This window comes from Neovison vison, chromosome 3 (assembly GCF_020171115.1).
Source record: "Neovison vison isolate M4711 chromosome 3, ASM_NN_V1, whole genome shotgun sequence".
Lineage (NCBI taxonomy): Eukaryota > Metazoa > Chordata > Mammalia > Carnivora > Mustelidae > Neogale > Neogale vison.
Genome location: NC_058093.1, coordinates 151,313,990 through 151,340,693, shown reverse-complemented (window position 1 = coordinate 151,340,693; position 26,704 = coordinate 151,313,990). Strand labels below are relative to the sequence as shown.

The 26,704-nt window shown below is 48.1% G+C and overlaps 1 protein-coding gene across 1 annotated transcript in view; it reads left to right on the top strand.

Annotated features, from left to right (window-relative positions):
* Nucleotides 1–26,459, top strand: part of SLC14A2 (solute carrier family 14 member 2) — a 53,644-nt gene extending 27,185 nt beyond the window's left edge. The window contains exons 10-19 of the mRNA XM_044240995.1: nt 12,004–12,126; nt 14,418–14,500; nt 15,205–15,364; nt 16,091–16,280; nt 16,644–16,772; nt 17,623–17,815; nt 20,556–20,703; nt 21,358–21,492; nt 22,581–22,630; nt 25,557–26,459. Of these exons, the coding sequence (XP_044096930.1) occupies nt 12,004–12,126; nt 14,418–14,500; nt 15,205–15,364; nt 16,091–16,280; nt 16,644–16,772; nt 17,623–17,815; nt 20,556–20,703; nt 21,358–21,492; nt 22,581–22,630; nt 25,557–25,757 (1,412 nt within the window). The 3' untranslated portion in view covers nt 25,758–26,459. The remainder of the gene's footprint in view (nt 1–12,003; nt 12,127–14,417; nt 14,501–15,204; nt 15,365–16,090; nt 16,281–16,643; nt 16,773–17,622; nt 17,816–20,555; nt 20,704–21,357; nt 21,493–22,580; nt 22,631–25,556) is intronic.
* Nucleotides 26,460–26,704: the final 245 nt, after the last annotated feature.

Below are 26,704 nucleotides of genomic sequence, written 5' to 3'. Positions count from 1 at the left end.
CTGCTGTACTTTCAAATCATCAATCGGGACTCATATTTCAATCTCTACTATGTTAACTGACATAGTCAAGTTTTCTAACTTCTTGGTCAAACTTCAGTATGTTTCCTAGGGAATAATCCATTTTCTTTAGATTTAAAACATTGTTACCCTACTGTTATTCATGGAATTTGGCTCTCTCTTTTCCTTAATCAAGTTTGTGATGGGTTCATCCATTTTACTGGCTATCTACAATTCTGGTTTGTGTTCTATTTTATTGATTTATTTTTCTGTTTTTTTTTTCATGTTTTCTCAAATTTAAATGTTCCTTTTTCCTCATGTTTAAAATTGATGTAAAGTTTCTTCATTTTAGATTTTTCTCCTTTAACAACAAAGGCATTTTAAGGCCATTAATTTTCCTCTGAGTATAGCTATAGCTGTGTGCTATAGGTTTGGGAATAAAGTATTCTGCTTTGATCAGTTTTGAACAGTTTATAATTTTAGTCTTGATTCCTCTTTGACCCCAAAATTATTTAAGAGTGATTTCTTAGTTTCTAGCACTTGGGATCTTTTATATTTTTAACTCTCTATATCTAGTTTTATTATGAGCAGAGAGGATGGCCTGTAAAACCTTTATTTTAGAATTATATGAATTCTTCTTTGTAGACAAGTACTTGGTCAATTTTGGAAATGCAAAGTGCAAACTTTTGGTTTGAAGGAAATACATATTAAATTGATTTGTTAATTGCCTTATTCAATTCTTCTATGTGCTTATTTATTTTTTTGTCTGTGGGATCTTAATTCTGAAAAGGGTTTATTAAAATTCAATTATGGGGCATCTGGGTGACTCAGTTTGGTTAAATGTCTGTCGATCTCAGCCCAGATCTTGGTCTCAGGGTCATGAGTTCAAGTGCCACACTGGGCCCAGCATGGAGCATACCAAAAACAAAAACAAAAAACAAAAAAACAAAAAAACAACAACTATAAATGTAGAGTTTCATGAAACTCTCTTGCATTTCTGTAACATTTGTCTCATATATGTATCAGTTATATTGTTTGGTGCCTATTCAATGACTATCATTGATTTTCATTAATGTTATTTTTTACTATTACATGCTACCTATTTTATCCTTGTTCATGCTTTTAACCTCATTCCAACTTATCTGGTCTTAATGTTGCCATACCTACTTTCTTCCTAATGTTTTCTTAACCCTTTGTTTCAACCTTTATCATTTTCTTTTAACTATCTTTCTTAAGAATAGCATTTTGCCGAAGGCAGTGGCTTAACCCACTGAGCCACTCAGGTCATGGTCTCAGGGTCCTGGGATCGAGTCCCGCATCGGGCTCTCTGCTCAGCAGGGAACCTGCTTCCTCCTCTCTCTCTCTCTCTGCCTACTTGTGATCTCTCTCTGTCAAATAAATAAATAAATAAATCTTTAAAAAAAAAAAAGAATAGCATTTTGCAATGTTTTATATTTAAACTAATCTTAGTGTTTCTGTAATTGAATAGGTAATTTAGCCACTTTCTCTTTAGTGTAACCTTCAATATGCTAGTTTTACTTCTTCCGCCTTGCTTTATTTTTTACTATGTATCAGCTATTACTACTTTGGCTTTTGACTTTCTTCATTTTGCAAGTATGATCATGCTACTACCTCTTTTCTTCTTCCCTTTGTTTATTTTGGAAGTCTACCATTCTTTTCCCTTTCACTAGTTGTTCCAGCTTCTCTCCCAATGCTCATGATCAAAAGTATGTTTCTCTATCATATAAAAACAAGATGTCAATAGTTTACTGTGACAAGAGTTCCCATTTCTCTGAAGCTCCTTTCCCACCCTGAGGAACTAAAGGCCTTATATACTACATTCACTCTTCTCCTTCCCACAACCCCCACTTTTACTTCTATCACAACTCACTTCTCCAGTTTCACCCACCCCTGGATCTTGCTGATATTATTTATCATTTTTTAATTTTTTCCCCTTGCCTCTTATTTTTTGCCAAAATCCTTATGGGGCCCCTGTGCTCCAGATTCCCGGTAATTTTATCATTGTTCATTTGGAGTTTACTATGTAGAGTGGATGTGTTACCTTTCATCACCATTTCCTTTATTCTTCACCTTCCCTTATTTCATGGTCTTTGTTCTGATTCATTTAGTACTTGTTTAGATTCTTGTTTGAGTATTGAGTATTTTGTTCAAATACTATATGACAGAATATGGGGGACATATTCTCTGACTCTGAACATCCACAAAGTTTCTCCCTTGCAAGTTAATGACATTTTGGCCAGGGGAGTATCCCTGGGCCACAGACTTTGCCTCAGCTGTTTGTAGTCATTGTCCTTCCATTCTCTGGCTTCCAGGTGTTACAAATTACTGATGTCAATCGCATTCTTTTTCCTTTATAAATAGAATATTCTTTCTTTCTAAGAGATCATAAGATGTTCTCCAGTGGATTTCAGGAATTTTATTAAGTCAAGCCTAAATGTGTGTCTTGTCTCAGCAGTCCTGCCTTTCAGTCTGCAAACTCAAGTTTTTCTTCACCTCAGTAGCTTTTCTTCTAACATTTGTCTGATTATTGCTCTCCCTCCATCTTGTCCTTCTTCTGTCTCTGGAATGCCTGTTATCCACATACTCAGTCTCCTCGACCTCTGCTCCAAGTTGCTTGCTTCCTTCACAATTTTTACCATTTGTGTTTTTGCTTTGCTTTAAGATACTTCCTCCATTTGATCTTCCAGGCCACCAATTCAGATCCCAACAGTAACCTTTCTTTTCTTCAATTCAAGAGATAACTTGAATTTTTTAGTTCAAAAATCATGTGTTTCATTTCAGAAAATCTTTGGGATTTTGAATCTTGAATCTCCATGTCTGTTTATATTATTCTTTTGTTGTGCCCAAGGCCACTTGCCAATTTTCATGAGCCAGCCCCTTGGAAACTTTGCCTTATTGTCTGACCTCATTCACTCATTCATCTAGAAGACATGTATGAGGAACTGTTAACATGTTACTCAGGATTCTGCTTGGCCAGGAAAGAATCAGCTCAGTTCCTGCCTTCAAGGAATTCATTTTATGGGAATTCATCTGGCCAGTAGTCTCACCTGAGGTGAAGAAGGGGGTAACAGCACAGATTGCCTGAACCATGGAAGTTCACAGCACCAGTTTCATTATTTTGAGTGAATTATCTGGTTGGATTGGTCTTCAGTTTAGGAAAAGTATCAAGCATGACATTAAGGGTCCCAGGAAAATTTCTGTACCTTGTCTCTTATCCTCTATCTTGCCGTTACCTGACACCCAAACATTCCCAGCCATCCCTTCAGTTCAAGGCTTTGAACCTGTTAAAATGTAAACAGTGCTGGGAAGGTAACACAGTAAGCATGATCAATCATTTGCATCTTAAGTTGTAGGAGTCATTTCCGAGAATAGGTTAGATGAAAAAGGAGGGGAAAGTACAAAGAGAAAAAATGGGTAGCATACCTTGAAAGAGTCTTTGGCAATGGAGGACATGCTAGATGAGGCCAAGCTGGGTGAATGAGGTCTGAAGCCCCTTTGTTTCATCAGGAAAGATGATGACACTGTTATATTTGGCTTGGAGAAAGAAAGGTAGCCATAAATGCCGTCTTCTGTGTGGAGTAAGCATGTGGAAGAAGTCAGCTTACTCAGTAGTACTTCGGAGGATAGAGCAAGAGTAACTAAGTGGGACTGATAAGCAGGTAGACTTGGAATCCGTGGAGAAGAGCACATTTCTATAATGGAAGTTGACTGAGAAACAGTCCTGTGAGACCCTGAGTCCCCTGTTCTGACAGTGCAGGGACAAGGGCTAGAGGCCTGCTGGGAATGCTCGCTCTGGCCGGGGGTAGACCAGCTGACCAGCAGGCCTCTCTCTTCCAACATTAGTTTCACTGATACTCTGGCCCTGAATCCCTACAGAGGAATGGGAAGGAGGCATCACGGAAGTGGCAAAAAAGTTAATAACATGGAGCTCAAATGTAGTAAGAGCATACCACTCTTGTCTTTACAGCTTTTCTTACAGTTTACCAAAATTTTCAACATACTTGTCCACACAAGTTGGCCTGAGGTGCCAACATCACTCAACCATGCCTTGTCTTTGAACAGCTCTCCTCTATCACGCTCCCCTCTCAGGGAGTTCTTCTTTGGGTCAGTTTTCTTAAGATCTGCCCATTTGGAAACTCAAACCTTCATGGCCTTTATTTGTGGTTACATTAAACCCATGTGCCCCAGTTTGTTTGTGCTTCTTACATGAGTCCAAGCTTTGTTTCCTTGGGTCGTAAAGGTTGTGAGGGTCTGGGGACAACTATAATCTAAACTAGGTAGGAGTTGGCAGTTTCAGTGAGGGTGTGATTTCTACTCAATAAACCACATTCTCATTTGGCAACTTGAAAAGCATTCACTTTTTATGTGAGTTTTTTTTTTTTTAACTTGCCTGGCTTTTCACACCTCTTGCCATTCAGAGAAGATAGAAGAACCCATAGGGAACATTTCTGTCCCTAATGAAACTAAAATTGCAAGGCCCCAAGGAGGGAGATGAGGGATTGCTGGAAAAGTGTTTCTTGCCCCCTATAAATTGATAAATAGGGGTCCTCAGCCCCCTCATACCGCTGATCAGGCTGCTGGAACAGAAGTAAAGGACGTCATAGCTCTTTGGAGAACATCTAGCCCAGCATGCACTTACTCCACCTGAACTCTAACCAATTCTGGAGAAATCTCACCTCCCCAGTGGTCAATGCAGCCCTCCTCCTTCTATAAGACTGGTAATGTGAAGTTGAAGGGAACCAGGAGGCTGTGAATAAAACTCATTTCTGAAGTGAATTCTGACTGAGCCTTCAAGGAAATAATCTGTAGGCATAGACCGATGTCTTGGGGAGCCATTGTTATATGAGCTGCAGCCTTCAGTGAGACTCACCTGGGACAAGATTCCATCTTGATCTTCTCTCTTCCAGGACAACACGTGCTTGCCCCACCCTTGGTGTGTATCACAGACACTCTACTTGTCTACTTTGGCTCCTGGGCTGCATATGAACTTGTCAGGGAGACTTATTTCCAGTCTTTTCAAACTGGTTCCATGATGGCATCTTTCCTGTCACTCCCAGGGAAGATGGATGATTGGGGGCTGGATGAAACACACCACAAGAAGTTCAGGAACCCTCAGGAAAGACCAGGGCAAGAGGGTAAGGGGTAGGGCATACAGAACTGATCCAAGAGCTGCCTGCTGGGGGACAAGGAAAAGTGTGGTTGGCAGACATCCATGGGCCCTGAACTCGCAATACCAAAGTAAGGACCCTGTGCAGGGGACTGACCTCTACTCAGCTCCACCTGTCCCTGGAATGTGGGGCCCCCCAGTTCCACCCCTGGTTGTTTGCTTTCCTTCTTCAGAGGGACCTCTGTGATCAGGTCCCCTCTTTGGCAGTTCGGAAACACCTGGCATGGTAGGAAGGGGGCCTTTGACGTCAGTAGGGAGATTGTCTACTCAGGTGTAGCTAATTTCCTCAATGTGAGGTTTTGTTTCTAAACCTGGGTAGGCTGCCTCACACCCCATCAATGAATGCGTGATGTGTATGTGTGCATGCATGTGTGTATGGGGGAAAGTACACAAACCTGGGATGGACTGGAGGCGGGGGAGTGATGCTTGACCCCTCATACCACAAAGCCAAACAAAACATGTTTAGATTGCCCCCCCTCCTCAAACTGGTCCAGCCCCCCGGACCCCACAGCCCCATGAGATATGGGAGGGTCACCTTTCCTAATATATAAACCTCAAGTCCTTTCTGTAGGCAGTGGTTAGGTCATGACCTTCTTGCTCGGAGAGGATCCAGTGGTGAGTCCTCAGGACCTCTGTCAGCATAAGTGAGAAGGAGGAAAGGTCTGAAAATTTCCACAGAATCAGAAAGACAGCATCTAGTATCGGGCTGTGCAGAAATTTCCTTGGAGATGGCAAAAGGGTTCCCCAGTCTGTGCCCTGTGTATATAGGGAATTAAGGGAGTTTATTGAGGTTGAAAGGCAAATTGGCCCCCTGAGGAGACAACACTTAGATGATGCTTTAAAGGCAAGTGCTGGAGCGAATTTCTAATGAGAAGAGTAACTGAGGGAGGACAGGGAAGCTCCTACTACAGGATCTCTGGCTCTGGCCCTTTAAAGGAAACCTGCTGATCAAACCAGGTGGGGGAACCATGGTAGCCAGAGCCAGTCTTCCTCAGGGAGTGTAGAAAGAATCTTCTGTCAGGAAGGCCAGAGTGAGAACAAGCCACAGAAAGAACATATGCCTTTCCTCTCCCTCTTCCTCCATGATACCCTTTCTCAACTGGAAGACGTGTGCCAGGCATAGGGTCAGGGAATGCAAAGTGAACCTACAGCAAGAAGATGGACAGGACAGCTCCAGGAAGTGAAGGGCTTTGGGATTAGGGATCAGTCCGACATCCAGAGTTGAGGATCAGAAACGCCACCTAATTGGAAAGAAGCTTCTTCCTACATCCCGATGATCTAGATTCCTCCAGCCAGCCCTGTGGATTTCCTCCAGGAAATCAGAAGGAACCCAGGTAAGAGGTCTTGCGGGGGAGACCTGAACCACAGAGCCCCCTCACTCCCCGCAGCCAATGGACCACCTGGCTTTTCAGAGGAAGAGAAAAAAGAAAGGCTGATGTTTTTCTGTTTCTTCTGCTGCACTGTGGTGTCTGGGGAAGCTCATCCTAAAACAGGGAGCATTACTAAGAACTCCAAAGTGAATTTAGATTCTGGAAGCTTCTAGTTGGAAGAGATCATCTTAAATATATACAGTTCTTAAATAGATACATTTTAATGTATCTTAATACGTTATATATATCTATATCTCTATCATAATATCTAACCTTAAACAGATACATCTTAAATAGATCCAAATAAATAGATACAGTATCTTAAATAGATACAGTTCAAAGCCCTTACCGTGTAGATAAGGAAGCCATGGTTTGTCCAAGGACTTGTCCAGGTGAAAAAGAGCCTGGACAGAAGTCCAGGGGTCCTAACTTACAGCTCTGAGCTCTTCTTGTTCACCTGATGATGGAACCAACTTAATCCATCAGCCCTCAAATCCCCTTACCATGCTAGCTTCTCTCTGGGTCAGTCTTCACACTATTTGTCATCCTTTCCACAACTTTGTAACCCACAACTCTGACATCAGGATGGCTCCCAAGGCAGCACCATGTGGAGTTGACCTGTGGGAGGCTAATGCAGTGAATTTGAAAACTTTCTTCCTAGGGATCATTACCTGCTGCTTTCAAGGTGGAGGTACCTGGTCCAGGCATCTTCGCCTTTCCTCTCAGGTCCTGTACCCCTTCCTCAGACGTGCCAGTAGAACTAAACTATCTGAGCATCTACAAACATCTTAACCTCCCAGCTTAACAACCTTTCTCTTTGGCGCCCCTCTCTTACACAGCCAACTTGGATTACTGTAGACATATTCTGTGTAGCTACAGAGAGTAGATGTTTCTGGAACATTCCAAGATATTGAAGTTATCTGATCAGAGAAAGACCTTTCATAGTATGTGATCTCCTTGGATAACCTTGTGTGATATGTGATCTCCTCCAAAACTGGCACCAAAGGATCTTTGGTGAACTTGCTGAGAAAAGGCTATCCCGTGAGGCTTGAAGGTCCTGTGGCCTGGTGTCTGCTGGAAAGCTACACCTTGACCTTGATACATCCCTTCTCTCAAATGTGTACAGTGACTACACCTTCCTTTAAGGCTAAAGGGTGGGATACTTTCAAGTGTACTTTCAAATGCTAACTCTATCTAATTAGTATTGGTTGTCTGAGCAGTGGGTTAAGAAGGAGTCTGAGGCTATCACTAATTAGCTATGTTTGCCATAGATAATGGAGAGGAAAGGGGCAGGGAAGAGGATGTAGGGAAAGGGAATACGGAAATATGCTACCAGAGAAGGAGCTAGTGTACAATGGCCCAGAACTTTCCTTGGCCTTTTATTGGGTGTCACAAATGTAATGATACACAAGTAGGTTTGGAGTGGGGTTTGGGGGAGGCAACTCTTTTGGGGGGAGGGATGACAAATGGGTCTTAATAGTGGGTTCCAGATGCTCCATATGTTGGACGTTGCAAGCGGTGTATGGATGGCATTGAACCACCTGCAAGAGACAGTTACATCTGTTCAAAACCTGAGAAAGACCGCTTACAGAAAGGATTTAAGCATGGGCCTGTCCAAGTAAAGAACGGTTTTCAGTAAGATGGACTAGGTCAGTTTTCCTCTTCTGAACGATGTCATACATGGTTTGGTTTGTTTAGTTTCTTTCAAAGAAAATGGACTAGGTTTCAAAATTGTATTTGGCAGGTGGGACCCTCTACAAAATCTATTTTAACCCCTGGGATTTGAACAGTTGACTATTTCTGTATGTTTGACCTCAGAAGAGGCAGGAGTACGATGGGACCCAATTCTCCAGGAGCCGCATTTCTGAGCAGATACTGTGCCTTGTAACTGGGCTTTCTTTCTGTGAGTCAGTGGGAAGAAAGGCGCTGGACCCCTGCCTTTAAAAACACAGGGTGGTGGCAGTCCTCAACAGCAAGGACCATGCCCCTGAAATGGCAGTGGGAAGCCACATGCATTGGGTTACTTAATAAGGCTCATCAGAGAAGGAGATCATGACTCCTACACCCCACAGGCAGGCCAAGGAGTTCCTCAGCCATTAAGTCTACCCATGGGCTACCAAGGACAGAGCCTTTCCAACGATGGGCCACAGAGCACTCCAAGCTGGACTCACAGAGCCCTCACTGGCCTTCTAAGGAGCCAGGGGGGCCTGGTGGGCCCTAAGTCCATGGGAGCAGGCGCTCTGGCCATAAACAACATTACCTGTTCACTGCACCATGCCACACACTGTTTTCCAGGTGTGCCATGATGTTAGGGGGAGAGAAGTTGAAGGAAACCAAGGAATTAAGTTATAATGAACAAAATTACTCTTGGACTGTAGAACACCCAGCCCCACCTCCAAAGTGCTTAGGGATTAGTGGCCACACAGAACAGACCTTGTAATATGTAGTTCCCGTAGCCCATGGAGCAAGATCTCTGTCTTCAGTGGTCTGTTTTCTTCTGTCTCATTAACTGAGTTCTCCCAGCCACTCTTGCAGGATTCCTGGGTTTCTGGTTGGTCGGTCACAGATGGCCCAGCATTGTATCACCATCTGTAAACTCCCTTTCTTTTATCCAAGTGCCACTGAAAATAATCAGCTCTTATCCTGTGAACCGCAAAACCCTACTCGACTCAGCCATTACCTTTGTCAACCAATGAAAGGCTCTCACCTTTATGTCAATATTTATCAAGCATTTAACAATGACAATGAGATGTATTATTCTTAAAAATAGCTCAGACCCTGAAATAGCCAATGACTGTTCCTTATACCATTCAGAAACTAAAGTGTGTAGTATAATTATTCCTCATTAATTTATTCAGCAAATACTTCTGAGTGTCTACAGAATACCAGGCTTATGCTGGGTGCTGGGGAAGCCAAGATAATGGGGTATAATAACCCGGGCTGCCAAGGGCCTCACCGTCCTGTGAAGGTGACAGACAAGAACACGTAATTGACACTTGGCATGCTTAGAGTCAGTGAAGGCAGTTGTGCACTGGGACAGTGAGCCCTCCTGCTTGCTGCGGTGGGCCATGTGCCATCCGAGGGCAGTGGCCTCACTGGAAAAGGATCTGACATGTGAGCCCAGCAAAATTGTTTTCCAGAGCCTTTTGCAAGCATTGCCTCATCTTCATAACCAGATGAGGAAGAAATAGAGGGTATCCCTCCAAAATATCCACCATCATTCTGTAGATTGAGTTTGCAAGGGCTGCCGACGGGGGTCTGTGTATTTCTTTCTGAGAGCCATGCCTGGCAGTGAAAACAGCCTGCGGAAATGAGTGACTCTGGTTCCTGGCCAGAGTTACTGCCGCTTTCTTTTTTCCCCACCACGCCAGTGGAATATTTATTTCTAGAACATTTGACAGATGTGTTCATGATAGTCTTGAAATCGCCTTTTCTCCATTAGGAAAGTCCTAAGAATCTGTCCCAAAGGTAGCGGTAAACGGCTAGCATCCTTGCTTTAAGTATTTTCAAAAACGGGAAATTTGTGAATTTATTTCGTGTCCTTGGTGGCAGCTGTTCCCACTTTTCCTTCTCAACTCGTGGCCCAGCATGTCGGGTGAGGCTGCTGTCCTCCACTTCAGTCATACCCACAGGAGATCTGGGACCGACCCCATGTCAGACCCTCTTTATGCCACCTCCCCAAAGAAAGACCCAAAAAAGTGTTCAAGGGAAAGAAAAATACTTTTTGCTTTTGCTATTTGTGGCTGGGACATCGACCCAAGGAATACACAGTACTGTGGGCCCTGCCCCCACTTTCCCGGGCCTGGAGCAGGGAGCCCATCTGGGATGCTAACAGTGATGGTCCAGAGCATGAAAGGACAGCCAGTCCTCCTGCCACCATTTCCAGAGCCTCAGATCAGGTGTCAGGAGACCTGGGAGCAAGTCCCAGCTGTGCCATGATTCCTAAGCCGTGACTCGGTTGATTTCTCAGGACACAGGAGGTAGACTGTGATCTTGGAGTTCTGTGCAGTTCTCAGTCTAGGAGGCTAACGTCAGAATGTCGCTCTGCCCAGGGGTGGCTGGGGCAGCTGACACTCGGCGTGTGAGAAACGAGAAGCGACGGGCCAGCAGAGGTGCCCTGCTAGCTGGCAGAAGCGCGCTTGGGACTGGCGTTCCCTCAGAATATCCCGCCGTGTCGGATGATGCGTGCCACCCCCTCAGTCCCTGTCCCCGGCACAAAACCCATCTGCAGGGCAGTCTGCGGGCAGGCTGGTGTTCCAGGTGTCTCTGAAGCTCGGGATCAGGGAGCTCCTCCAGCCGAGGGAGCGATGGCCCAGTGCCTCCGCACAGGCAGGATCTAGGAAGCTCCAGAAACCATTCTGAACCTCAGTTTTCCAGTTCGTGCAGGCAGCAAGGCCCAAGTGTAATTCCTATCCACGGCTCCAGGCAGCCGCTAGATCCTCGAGCTCCGGAGTAACTAGAGCCCCGAGTCGGAAGTGTTAAACCTGCGTACCTGGGGGACCACCACATACTCCAGCTGACCGACATGGGGTGAACACGGATCGCGCGCGGCAGCGAACCACCAAGATGACTGGATACCGTCATTCTCGGGCCCTGCCTTGAGAAACCCTGTCCCGAGGGATATGCGCTGTGCTCTCCCCACGTGTGGAAATCTGAAATGATAAAGGCCAGCAGAGAGCGTACTATAGCTGATCACAGCCCCAGGAGGACCCTTACCTCCACAGATGGGGGCCGCTCAAACGGTAACATGCCCTGGGGGAATCTGGTTGAAATACGAGCTCCGATTCCGTCGGCCTGGCTGGAACCTGAGACTCTGCATTAGTGACACGCTCCCAGATGAGCCTGGTGCCCCCAGTCCCGGGGCCACATCTTGAGTGGCAAGAACCTGGGTCAGTGGGTCTCAGTACAAGGTGCCTGTCAGAGCCGTCTTTTAAATATGACGGGCATTTAAAAACTTGTATGTTTTTAATTGGTCTGGGATAGGGTTTGGGCATCTTTTAACACACCCAGTGGTTCTAACGTGCAGCCAGCATCGAGGACCCCCAGCACACACACTCCCTGCCCCAAACGGAGGACAGGGCACAGGCTGACGCACAGGAACGGTGGCCAACGAGGGTCCGCCATCCACACTGGCCAGGGCCAGCTGAGTAGGTCTTCGAGTAGTTCTCGGCTGGAGAAATAGGGCTCATCTTTCTCTTGACATGTATACGTGTCTGTGACAGTTTCTGGGGGGAAAGGAAGTGCAAGTTTTACCAGTGGCGGCATGATGGGGGATGGGGAAGCTGGAGGCTTGACACAGACACAAATGCGATTCCCACCTGCTGCTTCAGAGCCGAAGCTCCTGCCTTTCCAGCTTCTGCTTGTGACTTTTCCCCACTCTGCCTGCTTGGCTCTCAGCAGGTGGGCACCTGGGCAGGCACTAACCTGTCTTGCTCTGCCCTTGGCTAGGTGGCGGTAAGGAGCAGCCAGCCACAGCAAGCCCCAAGGCCCATGAGGGCTCGGAGGCCGGGCCCCCCAAGCCCAGGAGCGTGTTCCACATTGAGTGGTCGTCCATTCGGAGGAGGAGCAAAGGTGGGTGCTGCCTTCCCTTCACTCCCAGGTCCTCAATTTACTCATCTCTAGAATGGGGACAGTAGCAGTACCTACAGTACCTACAGTACCCTACTTCCTAGGGCGTTAGGGAGAGCCACAAGAGCCAGGCTCATTCTTATCACACCCAACCTCTGACCATAGCCATGGCCTGGTTGGAGGGTGTGATGCTGGAACTGGGACAAGCAGCCAACTCAGGAGGTCTCTAATTTTGACTATGTATTGGAATCACCTGCATCCCATCCTTGGAGACACTAATCTAATTCATCTGGGGGGCAGCGTGGGTGGGCATAAGGGTATTCCAAAGCTCCCCATGAGATTCTAATTTTTGCCCAACCACAAACCACCAGTCCACTTACAAGACTAGAGGTGAAATTTCTCGCCCACAGTGGTCAAGATGTCAAGGCCAAGGAAACAGCTGGAGAGCCATGGAAGGGAGGCGGCTCCCACAGGCCATGAGGGACCCAAAATGAGCAAGGGGGGGAAGCGAGGGAGGAGTCAGGGGCAGAGGAGGGACGCACGAGGAGTCCTCCCCAAATAGAGGCAAAAGTAGCCACGTGAAGAGCCAGGGCAGAGGAGTAATCTCATTCTGCCCCTTGAGTCTCAGGGAGGGGAACTGCCTCTCCCAGAGTCACACAGCCTGCAAGGGACAAGGTAAGGGAGGACGGGTGAGAGTCCTTTTTACAACACCCCATGCTTCCCAGAAGATGTGTCCCTGGTGTTCTTGCTCCAGCTCATCTAAACCTCCTCGTTTCTCACCAAAAGTGGCCAACTCAGAGAAATGGGGCTGGGGATGTGGGAAAACATCATACAAGGGGAGAGGACATGGAGACATCTAAGGGACCCTCTGGCCCAGGGGTTTGTATTTGTCAGAGGTCACCGGCAGGGCAAGAAGAAAGTGTGGCTTTCCTCAAAAGGTTAACAGTTTTTTAGAATGCCGATTCTAGAATCCCAGGCCTAAATTCCCAGGGGGATAAGTGTGAGAGCACGACTGCTTGGGACACGGGAAGCTTCACACACAAGCAGCGGGTCCACTGGGACACCACGCACACTGGCTTCAGCATCTAGAGGGATCTTTGCTCTGCGCTTTCTTTTAAAGCTTCCAAAATTAATTTGTCCTGCATAGTGTAGCTTCCCAACCACACAGGTATTTGCAGCCCCTGTCTCTTCAAAAATGGGAGCGCAATGCTGTTGACGCTTCTAGTGCGTAGGTACTGTGAAACCTCATGAATGCAGTGGGAAGGCCCAATTCGGTCTAAAAATACCAGGTGTTCAGAGCCCAGCCTGCCATCCTCACACATGACCACAAGAGGGAACCAAAGCACCAAGACCAAAACTTCCAAAGGTCTTTTAAGATGCCTAAAACCCTACTAAGGGGCGCCTGGGTGGCTCAGTGTGGTTAAAGCCTCTGCCTTCGGCTCGGGTTGTGATCCCAGGGTCTTAGGATCGAGCCCCGCATCGGGCTCTCTGCTCTGCGGGGAGCCTGCTTCCTCCCCTCTCTCTCTCTGCCTGCCTCTCTGCCTACTTGTGATTTCTCTCTGTCAAATAAATAAAATCTTAAAAAAAAAAAAAAAAAGCAAAGAGCTAAGATTCTAAAAAAAAAAAACCCTACTAAAATTGGTCATCTTTAAAAATAAATTATCTGGTAATAACAAAAATATGTTTATGGCAACTTTACAAGAGTTTTCTAGAATTACCAGAACATGCCAAAATCTGTTTCAAGGCATGACGTGGACATCATTTAATCCAGCCAGCAATTGCTGCTAAAATACCAGAAATTCCCAGATATACATACAAAAAAAGAGACCACAGCAGCCTGAGGTCAGCCAGTTGGAGTCATAGTCAGATTCAAACCCAGACCTTACATGGTGCAGGCAGCTTAATACTTTAGGAATATTTCTTTCTATACTTACAAGTTTGTGCAGGAAAGAACCCTAGATTTGGGGATCACGCCCAAGGCACTATTGCCTCATCTAAAAAATAGAGGGACTGAGCTAAATCAGAGGCTCCTAACTAAAGGTCAGTCAAGTCTCTGAATTCCCTAAATTCCTGTAAAATGTCCTGTTTACAGGCAGATGTGCATTTTTTACCTAAATGGGTTCTTGACCAGTAAAAAATCAAATGGATCCTTCCGGCTGCAAGACACAGTAGTTCTGGGCTTCCTCAAGTGGAATAGGAAATACTGAATATATCAACTCAGCTGCAAGAAATTTGCTGCTAATGTGCCAGGTTAGAGGTGTCCTAATTGATGACGTGCTTTCCTTCAACTCCAGTGTTTGGAAAAGGCGACCACCAGGAGAAACAAACCAAGGACCCTTGTCCCTATCAGTACCGGAAGCCCACGGTTGAGCTGCTGGTGAGTCACGAGTGGCCCAATTCGGGCAGGGCTCTGAGCCACGGAGCCTGCGGCAGATTAGGGAGCGGACGTCTGGAAAAGATGCCCTCTGATGTAGGCAGTTTTTTTGAATTCATATATCCAGAAACATTATTACCTGGGATAAAAGTGCCTGTTTTTCATAGTCTACTTTATAGAATTTCATATTCCTTTGATTTGAATTAGTTATTATCTGTCTTCCCCTAAATCTAGCATTCAAGAATTTAGGAAACAAGCTGGTGCCCATTTTCAAACACAGAATCTTTACATGTGTAATTTTATGGACAGTTAAAATTTGAAGACCAGACATGCTGGTGAGGTGCGGGGAATGATTTCTTCTGGAAAGAATGTGGTATGGGGGAAGTCACAGTTGAAAGAAAGAGCCTAAAGATCTGTGGTTAAATATCAGTTCTACTGTTTGACCTTGACCTTGAAGTTCCACTCAGGACCAAGCCCTCATCCCCAGGATGAGGATAAATACTGGGTCTCGTACTGCGGGGTTGTTGCCCGTAGTCCATGCGGTAACACCTCAGACAAAATAAAAGTTATTCCTGTCTATGGAAACACAGAGATGATTCACTAAAGACCAAATGAAAACGTTAGCTCGGTCCCTGAGCAAGCGCAGACGTGGCTTCTAAGCGTGGGAAGCACAGGATGTGGGAGCTCCTTGTCTTGCTCCCGGACAGGATCTGGACACCATGGAGGACAGCTCTGAGATCAAGGTGGAAGCGAATACGTCCAAGACCTCCTGGATCCAGAGCCACGTGGCTGCCAGCGGGAAGAGGGTCGGCAGAGCCCTCAGTTACATCACAGGGGAGATGAAGGAGTGTGGCGAGGGGCTTAAAGGTAGAGGTCCTGCGAGCGAAGCCCGTGACCCTGCTCCTAGAGTGTCACTTCCCACCGTCCCCCGAAGCACACGGTCCGTGGTAGGTTACACTGAGGCAAAGACCGTGTCTGTGGTCTTTCAGAAGGGATGAGAGTGTTGTTGTCACCACAGACACGCAGACTCTTGGCATGTGAGGACGTGGCAGTGTGCGAGCCCTCATTGCCGGACCAAGCGGCCGCGCTCTCACACGTATCCCGCTGGGAGTTTAGGCCTGGGATTCTAGAATCGGCATTCTAAAAAAAAAATTAAATTAGATTAAAAATGCCCGCCCTATGGATGACTCTCAGGAGGACTAAGTCTTCCCTCTCGCAAGCCTCCCAGAGCCCAGCCCACGGGTTAAACACCCTCTGTGCCGCAAGAGCATTTTCTGATGGTCTCCTTGAAAATGCTCACAGGGGACGGCTAGCACAGGGTACCTTATCCCCCCACTCCTTGAAAAAACCAACGTGAAGACCACAGCCAGCTGGTGATGGGTCTGAAGAGTTTTCTGGGCCTCACATGCCCTCTTGGGTTCTCAGTTTACCACCCCCCCCCCGACCCCGTGTGGCAGGGGACGGGAGGGCGTGGCATCCTGCAAACCCACTTCAGAAGCGAAACTTCCCGCACCCCCCAGCCACCTACCCAGGTCCCGCGCAGGCCCGGCGCACCCCAACATTGACTCCCTGCCCTGGCTGGCTACCTTTCAGACAAATCCCCGGTGTTCCAGTTCCTCGACTGGGTCCTCCGGGGCACGTCCCAGGTGATGTTTGTGAACAACCCCCTCAGCGGCATCCTCATCGTGCTCGGCCTCTTCGTCCAGAACCCCTGGTGGGCCATCTCGGGCTGCTTGGGCACTGTGGTGTCTACTTTGACAGCCCTCATCCTGAGCCAGGACAGGTAAGTTCCGGGACACCCAGGGTCCGGGAATGAGGTCAGAGGTCGCTTCCTGCGGGGACCCTGTGCCACCTTCCCATCCCCTCACTGCTGTCCTCTGAGCTCAGAAACTCCTCAGGCTACGGACACTCATAACTGACAACAGTCACTCCCTCATTACTTGGTAACAGCTCCACATGGCCCAGGGGAACCCGAAGGGCTGATGTCCTCCCTTCCCATTCCCAGGGGGGCCATCTGTGGGAAGGTGTGTGCAGACGGGCCCCAGTGGAGAACAATCTGGGTCAGAAGGGAAGTCAAGGAGGCAGTACCCCCCCCCCGGAGGCCCTGGGTAGACCCCACTCCACCAACCCTCCTCTGTGCCCCTAGGTCTGCCATCATGGCAGGACTCCATGGCTACAACGGGGTGCTGGTGGGGCTGTTGATGGCCGTGTTCTCAGACAAAGGCAACTATTACTGGTGGCTTCTGCTCCCCGTCATCGTGATGTCCATGTCGTGGTAAGTTTGCTCCTGGGGCTGCCAACCTTCTCACCCCAGCTCCCTGTCTGTCTAAACTCAGATTTACGGGGGCATTGGCTTAGCTGGCATATCAGAAACATCCACTGGAAATAATGATTCATGTCCTACAGTGACAGCACTGTGCTAGGTGGTCTGGGGACAAGATCTCCGTACACGCCATCCTTCACTCTGCTTTTTTTTAAGATGTAAAAGGGTTTCTGGTCCTACTCAGCCAGAGCACAGAGAAAGGAACTGAGGCCCATATGTAGGTGAAGAGCCCTACCGCAGCCTCCTGTCAGTCTCTAGAAAACTTCTCATTCCTTCTGCGGCCCCCTACCCAGCTTTCCCCCATCCTTGGGACCCCCTGACCTGCACAAGACAGCCTCCTATGTAGACTGAAGGAGCCCTGGGCTGAGCCCTCAGAGAGCCAGGGCTCGGCTCCCCTTCACCTCCAGAAATCAGCCACGGGGCGCTCTGGCCAGGAGGCTCGGTGCTCTCAGCTGCTCTGCAAACATTTGTTGACAGAAGGAAGGGAGGACAACCGTTCCACTCCCCGTCACTCCCTCACTCTCCTCATGCCTGAAAATGGAGCTGTCGGACTTTCCAAGGAGCTTCTGTGGCTCTCTGCCTTAAGTCTTCCTCCAGAAAGCCCCAGAAAGCCCTCTTTCTGAAGCTGAGCCTGTCCACCCTATCGGTGCACCAGGCCCAGGGAGGCCGGGGAAGACGGTCGCCGGGCGGGCCGGGCTCCAAGAACGTACCCGGCGGGCTGCTTTTCCTGAGGAAAGCGCTCCTGCTCAGCCTAGCGTCAGAGCTGGAGCTTCCTGAACAGTCTCCTGTGCTTCTGCCACAGCCCCATCCTCTCCAGTGCCCTGGGCACCGTCTTCAGCAAGTGGGACCTCCCGGTCTTCACGCTGCCCTTCAACATCGCCGTGACCCTGTACCTGGCGGCCACCGGCCACTACAACCTCTTCTTCCCCACGATGCTGCTGCAGCCTGCGTCCTCCACGCCCAACATCACCTGGTCAGAGGTCCAAGTGCCCTTGGTAGGTGTCGGGGAAGGCAGAAGGGCAGCATCTGTCCAAAGGCAACATTCAAGTGGAGGCCTTTACGGGTCCTCCACGGGGAATGGCTGTTAACAATCACACAGTGTAAGGGGCTCACGTGTGGTCTCTCTTCGGCCACCATCCTTTTCCTTCCTCTCTGTAAGAGCTAACAGGTCTGTTTCAGTCCCACAGGTCCTAGCACAGAGGCAGAAACCGAGGCCTGAGGTCACACAGCCAATCAGTGAAGTGCAGAGTCAAGTTCAGCACTTTGGCCCCCTGACGATTACACCTGGCTCCCTTCCTTCTTCCTTCTCAAAAAAGTCTTTTTGATGCTTTTCTCCTATTTTCCTCCAGCTTATGCTATATATTTTCTTCCATCTGCCTCACTGAATCATGAAAGACACACACCTCATACGACCACCTGTGGGCAAACGACGTCTCTGTTGCCACCCCGAGTGAATTGCATTCGCTCTCTGAAGCATGGTGACACCGTAAAGCACAGGTGTTCCTCCGCAAGGAAACGTCTAGATAGCAGAGCTTTTCATATGTTTTCAAGTATATTGTCTATAATGCTGGCCTACTGCATGTTAGCCAAGATAATTAACAAGACACATTTTCGCTGAGGTTCTCCTTGCTTTCCATTATACTAGACTACCCCCCCCCGGTTGGGGGCTTGCTCTGAAACTTTTCTTTTTTTAAGATCTTATTTATTTGTCAGAGAGAGAGAGAGCACAAGCAGGGGAAGCAGCAGGCAGAGCAGGCAGAGGGAGGAGCAGGCTCCTGGCTGAGCAAGGAGCCCGATGCAGGACTCGATCCCAGGACCCTGGGATCATGACTTGAGCTGAAGGCTTAACCACTGAGCCACCCAGGCATCCCTGGAACTTTCTTACTGTCATTTAACCACAAAGCCATTTGGGCTTGTTGAAAGAACTTTCAGAAATAACAATGTGTCATTTCTTAAAGCATTTCATAGTAGACGATAGCATCGTAGAAAGGTCCTGTGTTTGCACTAAGAAACGTTACTTAGGAAAAGAAATAATCCCATTGGCCTCATCCTGGTTGATTTGTGTGTGTGTGTGTGAGGACCTTCATGAACCAGAGGTGAGAAAATGTTGGCAATTTACTCGATAGGCTCCTGTTTCTTGGTCTTTACCCTGTCGATCAGTTTTAAAGGCACGATCTCTTTAACTAGCTATGGGGCCATGGTGCTGGAGAAGTCAAGATGAACACATTATACGTTCTTTATGCCACATTTTCAGTGAAAAACATATCCAGACATTTTGTAGAAATGAAAAACAAGGAATCTTGAACAAATACTTTAGAACCCCAAAGGTCCAGGAAAGAAAAATTCGGTCTTGGGTGGTTGCCTTTTAAAAAGTAACTCTCTAGCCAATTAAATGGATTATGTTAATGACTAATATGTTTTATCTTTCTGATCACTCATGAGAGCCCTGAGTGTTAAGAAATCGAGTTAATGTCGGAAGGAGAGTCTAAAGCTCCCAGCAGGGTCGAAGCCCCGTGTTCCTCTGCTTTCTGGCCCCCAGAGGGCTCCCTGGATGGTGTCACCAGCTGGTCTCCACCACCCCCCACCACGGGCTCTGTATTGACCTGTCCCACCTGCCGTCCACACCCGCATGGTAATGCCGGAGCCCCCATCTTGGTCTCTGTTCCTGGGGTCATGGGAGATTGCATCTGGAGGACCCCTTAGGCCAGCCACAGGCTCCTGCAGTGTCTTCCTATCTCTGCACACCTCCAGGGGCAGCATCTCCCCAGAAGGCAATGGGCTGAGAGAAAAGCTGTCTCCCTGGAATACATGCACTCCCTGGCCCAGGACTCTGCTTCTTCTCAGCTCCCAGCCCAAGGGGCGAGACAAACCCGTGTGCCCTGCAAGGAGACCCCTCCCCTATGGGCCCTCCGAACTCAAGGGCCTTTGGCCAACCTTCCAAACCATGGGACCCAACCCCAGTTGCTGGGGAAGGCTGCCTGCCCAGGATCCTTTTCTCGAACTCGAGAGCACATGTGCAAGCGTCCGCTGGCCGTGGACCCTGCCTCAGCCAGCCCCTCACCTCCCCAGATAGGCCCCAGTCCCCTGAGCTGGAGGGGATTCACACAGCCGGGTGCTCATCTGTCGGCCATCACTGCATTGGTTTCTCAACCAGAAGAGCAGAGACTATGATCCTACCCCCTCGGGTACTCTCCTGTGCACCCAGCTGCTCACCCAGGCCAGACTCACGTGACCACAGCCAAGATAGCTTATTGTCAGAAACATGAACAACCATTTTTTCATAGCATATTCAGCCTTCTAGTCATAATTTTAGTTTTTTTTTTTTTTTAAGTTACAAGAGAGTTTTTAAACACCAACTTGGATCAGGCATCTCTTAATTTTGTAATGAATAAGACCCTCATTTTAAGTTTCTAGTTTCTCTTCGCTGGGGCTTCAGTATCTTACCCTCATGTTTCTAAATATTGTAAGTTCAGTATCTTACAGTCAGGTTTCTAAATATTTTAAGTTTCCTCAATAAAGGAAACTTGACATCCTATAAACTCCTATTGTTCTAAGAACTCCAGATTAAAACACAAAAGCTTGTGTTCCTTCTAGGGCTCATCTATCTGGATACAAGTATCTTGGAAATCTGTTGCAAAATGTTGGTGTAGAGGCTTTGGCACAACTCTTTTCTAGCCAAGGTTCCAGCTGTCTCTGGTCTCACCCTACAACCCCATGTGATCTTTGTCGCTGCAGCTTCTGAGAGCCATCCCTGTAGGCATCGGCCAGGTCTACGGCTGCGACAACCCCTGGACCGGAGGCATCTTCCTCATAGCACTGTTCATCTCGTCACCTCTCATTTGCTTGCACGCTGCCATCGGCTCCACCGTGGGGATGTTAGCAGGTTAGTGTCACTACCACCCCTTAATAAAGCCATAAGGTTGTTAATATCTGGAGTCAGCTCCAAGGCAATGACACGTCTTCAATACCCGTCCCCTCCTACTGCCCTGCGCTGATTCCTGCCAACTTTTGCTCCTTCCATTATATCCTGTTTCCCCACTTCGGGTGCCAGTGCCCTCATACTTCTCTGAGCAAAAGCCGCCCTCCAGCGAACAGAGAACAGAAAGTCTTTGGTGGTTAGCCATTTACACCTTAGTATAAATTTAAAGCCTAAGAGAAGTTAATCAATTCCAGGCATGTTTGGGTTTTATGTCTTATCTTGATGGATGATACTCCAGTAGAGAACATTAAGATATCAGTGAAGAAGGAAAAGCCCTCTTTTTTGACAAGAACTTCTTTGGATCGCTTAGAAGCACTGCAGAGAGTCCTTATTCTGAAAGCTCTCTTCTACCCATAACAGCTTCACACTAGCACTCATGTGGCCCGATGGCCAATTGCTCTTTTTAGTTATTTTTTTCACTGAATAAGATCTTTTCTACAAATGCCTAAGAGAATGGCTTGTCCGGGCTTTGAGCTCTGTGTGGTTTTCAGGGCCGGCAGGTGAGCCCCATGAGATGCACCCCCCAAACTCAACACCGATGCCTGTCTTCTCTCATAGCCCTCACTATAGCAACGCCCTTGGACTCCATCTACTTCGGCCTGTGCGGCTTCAACAGCACGCTGGCCTGCATCGCCATTGGAGGCATGTTCTACGTCCTGACCTGGCAGACGCATGTCCTGGCCATCGCCTGCGGTAGGGACCACCACCACACCCCTCTGCACCTTGCACGCCCTACCCATGCCTGTCCCTGCTGGGAAAGCTGCCCTGAAAATTCTGTGGCTCCTCCAAAGATAAATGGGAGGATTGTTTGCTTGGTAAAAAGGTTTTATATAAAACTGTTTTTGAATGGTTGCTGAATGATTCACCCAGTAAAAATTATTTTCATGGAACACACGTGCTCAGCCAGTATGAAGACCGAATTTTGAGATGGTAGTTGTTTGGTTGCTGTCCGTGGGCTGTCTCTGTCATAGCTGCTCTCCCGGCTGGCAACTGAAGCTAACCAACAGAGCAAAACACTTCCACAAATTAATCTTTATGTATAGAATTAGGCGATTTACATCAGTTATGGTAATTAACCTTAAGCACCCAAACACTGATCATGGGATCTTCAAATAATGCTTGTGTTTCAGGAATGCTGAAGGGTAGGGGTACTCAGTGACTCTCTAATAAAAGTCTGCTGTTGTTAATATCCTAGGGACAACTGCGATGTTTTCAGTTGAGAAACAGGCTTTAGAAGCAAAGCCCAATTCCACTGGCGCATTTTCACCTCTGACCAGCACCAGGCTCTTCCCAGCTGCCCAGCCTGGCCGTGCCCTCTGCAGGCGGAGCCCGGGAGACGAGGCAGCGGGCCTCCATGGTCTTCCTCATGCTTTCAGGGTGCTGCTCCTCCCTGGAAATCCATATTCTGTTAATAACTTGTGATGAAATATTCCAGCAGGGAGTTCTGGGATCCGCGTGCTTTGGCCGTGGAGTACAATCTTCATGTATGGTTTATGCTGCTAAATGTTCCTTTGCTAGAATGCAAGGTGGTGGGACCCAAGAGAACCATAACGGCTCCATTCTGGCCCTTCCTAACAAAGTTCATCTGCCGTCTTTGCTGTGCTGACATTTGCCTGGAATTGAAGACATTTCAAAGCTGTCAAGTCACAGAATCCTAACTCAAGTTCAATTTTTTTCGGAGAGATAGCATTTATGACCTCCATGTCTTGGCGGGGGGGGGGGGTGTGGACTGATCTCGAGACACTGCTCGTCACTGGCCCGTTTCTTGGTTCTCTTCACAGCACTGTTCGCGGCCTACCTGGGCGCTGCCCTCGCCAACGTGCTGTCTGTGGTGAGTCGACATGGCCTGATCATGTGCCACAGCACTCCCTGAAACCAGTGCGAGACCCTCCTCCAGAAGCCCTTCCCCAGCTCTGCCCTCTCGTCTGAGATCACGCGGCCTGCCTCGGCACCTGCCAGACAGGAGGAGCTGGGCTGTGGAAGTTTAAATGTCCACTGTTGGTCTAGTCAGATTAGCTTTGGGCCAGGGGAGCTTCTCACAGAAGGACAACTGGATAAGCATTATCTCTTAAATCAAATTCTTTCTGTGGCCTCATCCTCTAGATCTAGCTTTAAAACTTTATTATTTAATTTTTGTGTGTGTGTCTAGATCAAGTTCCCGACTAGCTTATGGGCCAGTGTATGTCTTTGTTCATCCCTTGGCAACTGAGCGCTGAGGGGGTCGTGAGGGTAGCCTTCAGGGAAGACAAGCATCCAAGCCCCCAGCCGTACCTGATAGCCGTACCTGATAGAAGTCAGAGCTGGGGGCTATGAGCACGTGCAGCCCTGTTTGTCTGAGGCCTGGTGTGCGGTGATGTCGCACTTGGGAGGAGCTGCCTGGCCAGCCCCAGCCCCCACATACCCTGGGTTAGGGCCCACAGCCTGGGGCAGAGGGCTCAGGGCTCAGCCCGCAGTCAATGCCTCCCCCCCTTTTGGATAAGGGTTCAAGGGCACATCTTATGAAAGCAACCAGAAAAAGTCCCAGTAGTCCTGAAATTGGGGACGACAGTGGGCATTAGAGCCACACCTGTCTGAATCCCTTCTTCACCCTTAGTGAAACCGGGCAGGTTGAACTTAGCCTAGGAAGGAATTTTCTAAGCAAGAGAATTGGCCTTCTCTGATACCATCCTATGTCCCCTGGTGGACTAAATCCTCCTCTGCGCCCCCGATTGTGTCCGCGCCTCTCCGGCCACACTGGGCACACAGCCGGGTGACGAGCGCGTACCCGTTTCCCATCTTTCACCTTCCGCCGGCGCGCTCCTTCCCAGCCAAGGCTGGTCGTGTTCTCATCTTCATCTCTAGCATCTACTCCACTCCCGGCACAGACAGTGCTCGGAAATGCTGAATGAGCGAAACTCTGAGGGCGCCAGCCGTGGCCGTGGGGAGCGTGAGAGCTGGGGCTGAACAGTCGGCCACCAGAAGCACGCACGGTAACAGGCACCTGGAGGATGGGCTCGGCGGCTCTGGGCGCCCCCGGCTCTCACATCCTCTTTGTGCCTGTCTTTACACCTGAGTGTCCAGCCAGTGGCCTGGTGTCACATGCCCTCCTTGGGCAAGGTCCTAAAGGGATGTCAAACACGGGGCTGTTGTTCCTGATCGTGGGCACTTACAGGATGTCTGGCCCTTTCTTCTGTGTGGTGCTGAGGCGTTAGAAGTTATGCTGCTTGATTCAGGCTTTTTTTTTTTTTTTTAATCGAGGTTACTTTCCGTGTGCCTATAATGTTTAAGACACTGTGCCGATCACTCTCCGGGATACGAAAAAGGGCAGGCTATTTACTCACTCTGAAGGAATTTCTAATCTCCTTGAGGAACGGGATATAAAAATGTTGAGTGACATTTCTGAGCCCCTTCAAGCCCTCCACAGACGGGAGCACTTGGGAGCTCCGTTCCTCTGCTTTCTGGCTGGCATGCGTATGCACGCGTGGCCTGTCTTCCACAGTGCCACCTTCTGCTGGATGGTCATGGTCACGTGCTGAGGGCTATTTATGGGGTCCTTAGTAGGCACGAGGTACCAACTCTCTGAATAGACATGGTTCTCCCTACTTGACTTGAGGAAATAGGTCTCAGACCATTGAAATGCCTTTAACAAGTTGGTTGAAGCTGAGATGTAGATCTGGGCCTGTGGGACTCTAGACTTCATCCTTTCCCACTATGGGGCTTCAGGGGGTGCCTCCCTAAACACACTGTGTAGTGTGATCAGGGCTTTGGGGACACTCATTGGGTGTAATTCATTATGCCTGAGTGTTCTTAGGCCATTCTAGCTGCCATTTTTCTTCCCCAAGTCCCATCTGGGAGCGCCATCTTTGAACACACACATTGTAGGCACGTGGTATTACCTGAGGTCTTTACTGCTTATAATGAAGTGAGGTTGGGGGTCGGGGGAACATGATTTGTTCTGCCTCATAGTTGAGTCTGCAGGCTCCTTGTCAGCGAGCTCTCCACTCAAGTGATCTCAAGGAAGATTGGGGAAACATAGCAAAAAGGTTCAGGGAATCTGAGGAATAAAAAATAGGTCAACACCATAAGAAGGGGAGCTGGGAGTGGGAGAGCCCTTGAGAAGAGAGATGGCTGCCCTCCACTTCCAGCCCCTGGGACAAGGACGGCACATCTCTGCCTTTTCCAAATGTCTGTTCTATCTCCCTCTGTCTTTCTGCAGTGCAAACAGACCCTAGTGACCATCCAGTACTGGTTGGTTCTCTAGTCTTTTCAGACCAGGTGCTCAGTCTGTCTTAATTCAATTCTCAAAAAAGGATCCAATGTCCAGGCCATCTGCCTGTGGAAGCTGCCTTTGGGTCAAGTGACTTGCTCTAGTCCAATCAGCTGTGACCAAAGAGAAAAAGGTCATGAACTACAAAATGGCTGCCAATGCCACTCCTTCAAAGGGGCTATGAGAGAAGGCAGACAATGGTCATATTCCTAGAGTTAGAGGAACAGCCTGGCCAGACAGCCTAAGACAAAACAGGATTTCTACATAAAGCCATATTATAAAAGGGTTCCAGTGGCTGCATTCTGAAGAATGCTCGTCCACCTGTTGCAATCAGGTGGAGAGCACTGACATGTGTTTACATTGGCTAAGAATTAAGTATTCTTCCTATCATTGCCCACAAATCCTCCTGTCCTATACCTAGGGCTATAGGGGGTTGGTAAAGGCTGATGAAACAGACACAAGCATGTGATATAACCAGGCTTCTCTTGTGTGACCCCTACCCCTTGCTCAGTTTGGACTGCCACCATGCACCTGGCCCTTCTGCCTCTCCGCGCTCACCTTCCTGCTGCTGACGACCAACAACCCGGCCATCTACAAGCTTCCGCTCAGCAAAGTCACCTACCCGGAGGCCAACCGCATCTACTACCTATCCCAGGAGAAAAACAGAAGAGCATCAACCATAACAAAGTACCAGGCCTATGATGTCTCCTAGGCTGCCTTTTCCAAAACGTGTCACTGTACATTCAGCCTTCAGCAGGTTGTCTGGGTCCCCAAGTTGAAGGCCATGCAACCACCCCTTCTGTCTGTTCTGTGATTTTCCCCTCAAGCAATCCTACACCCTATTTGTTCCCCCACATAGAGATATACGTGTATAGCCACCACTTAGGGACCTCTCAGTTCTAAGATGTACAATACTTATCAAAGATACAGTTAGTTTAGACTTCATACCCATAGCTCACTCAGAAGAGCTCCCTTTGATGGGACTTGCCCTCTTCTGCAAAATAAGTCATGTCCCTAAAGAGAACTCATCAAGAAGGAGACAGAGAGGAGCATGGGCCTCCAACTCAGGCATGTCATGGAGCCATGCCTGGTACCAGGGAACATGCATCAGCCTGGAAGGTGATGGGGTGGTTCTGCCCCAACTCTGCCTCTAGTGAGCTCCCGCCATCTTGAGTGAACACATCCCTGCTCTGAGCCTTGACTTCCTAGTTTCAGGACAGGGAGGGACTGTATCTCCCACCCCATAAACTCTTCTCTCTCTCCCATAAACTGACAAAACCAGCATGACCATCAAGTTATTACTCTCAGTAATAGATGGAGGGCTTACCTGGAGAAGAGGCAAGAAAATGTTCATGTTCTGAGATTTGTTCCTGAGTCACGAGAAGACTTGGTGTTAGGAAATTAAATTCACTGGAAATGCCAACATGCCTTCCTTTGCATAGTAGAAATGTTTCTGAAAATGTCATAAGAGGAAACCTGATCTTTTTCAACATTCAAATCATGTTTTAAACAAATGTATCTTCTTTTGTAGTATTCACAGCATTCCCGTATTAAACAGTTAAGTTCGCAAGATGGTACTGGGTTTTCTTAAAATGGGGCTCACCTACCGTGTTCACACATCACCCATCTGAGGAGTTTTTCATGGTCAAGCAAGTGTCT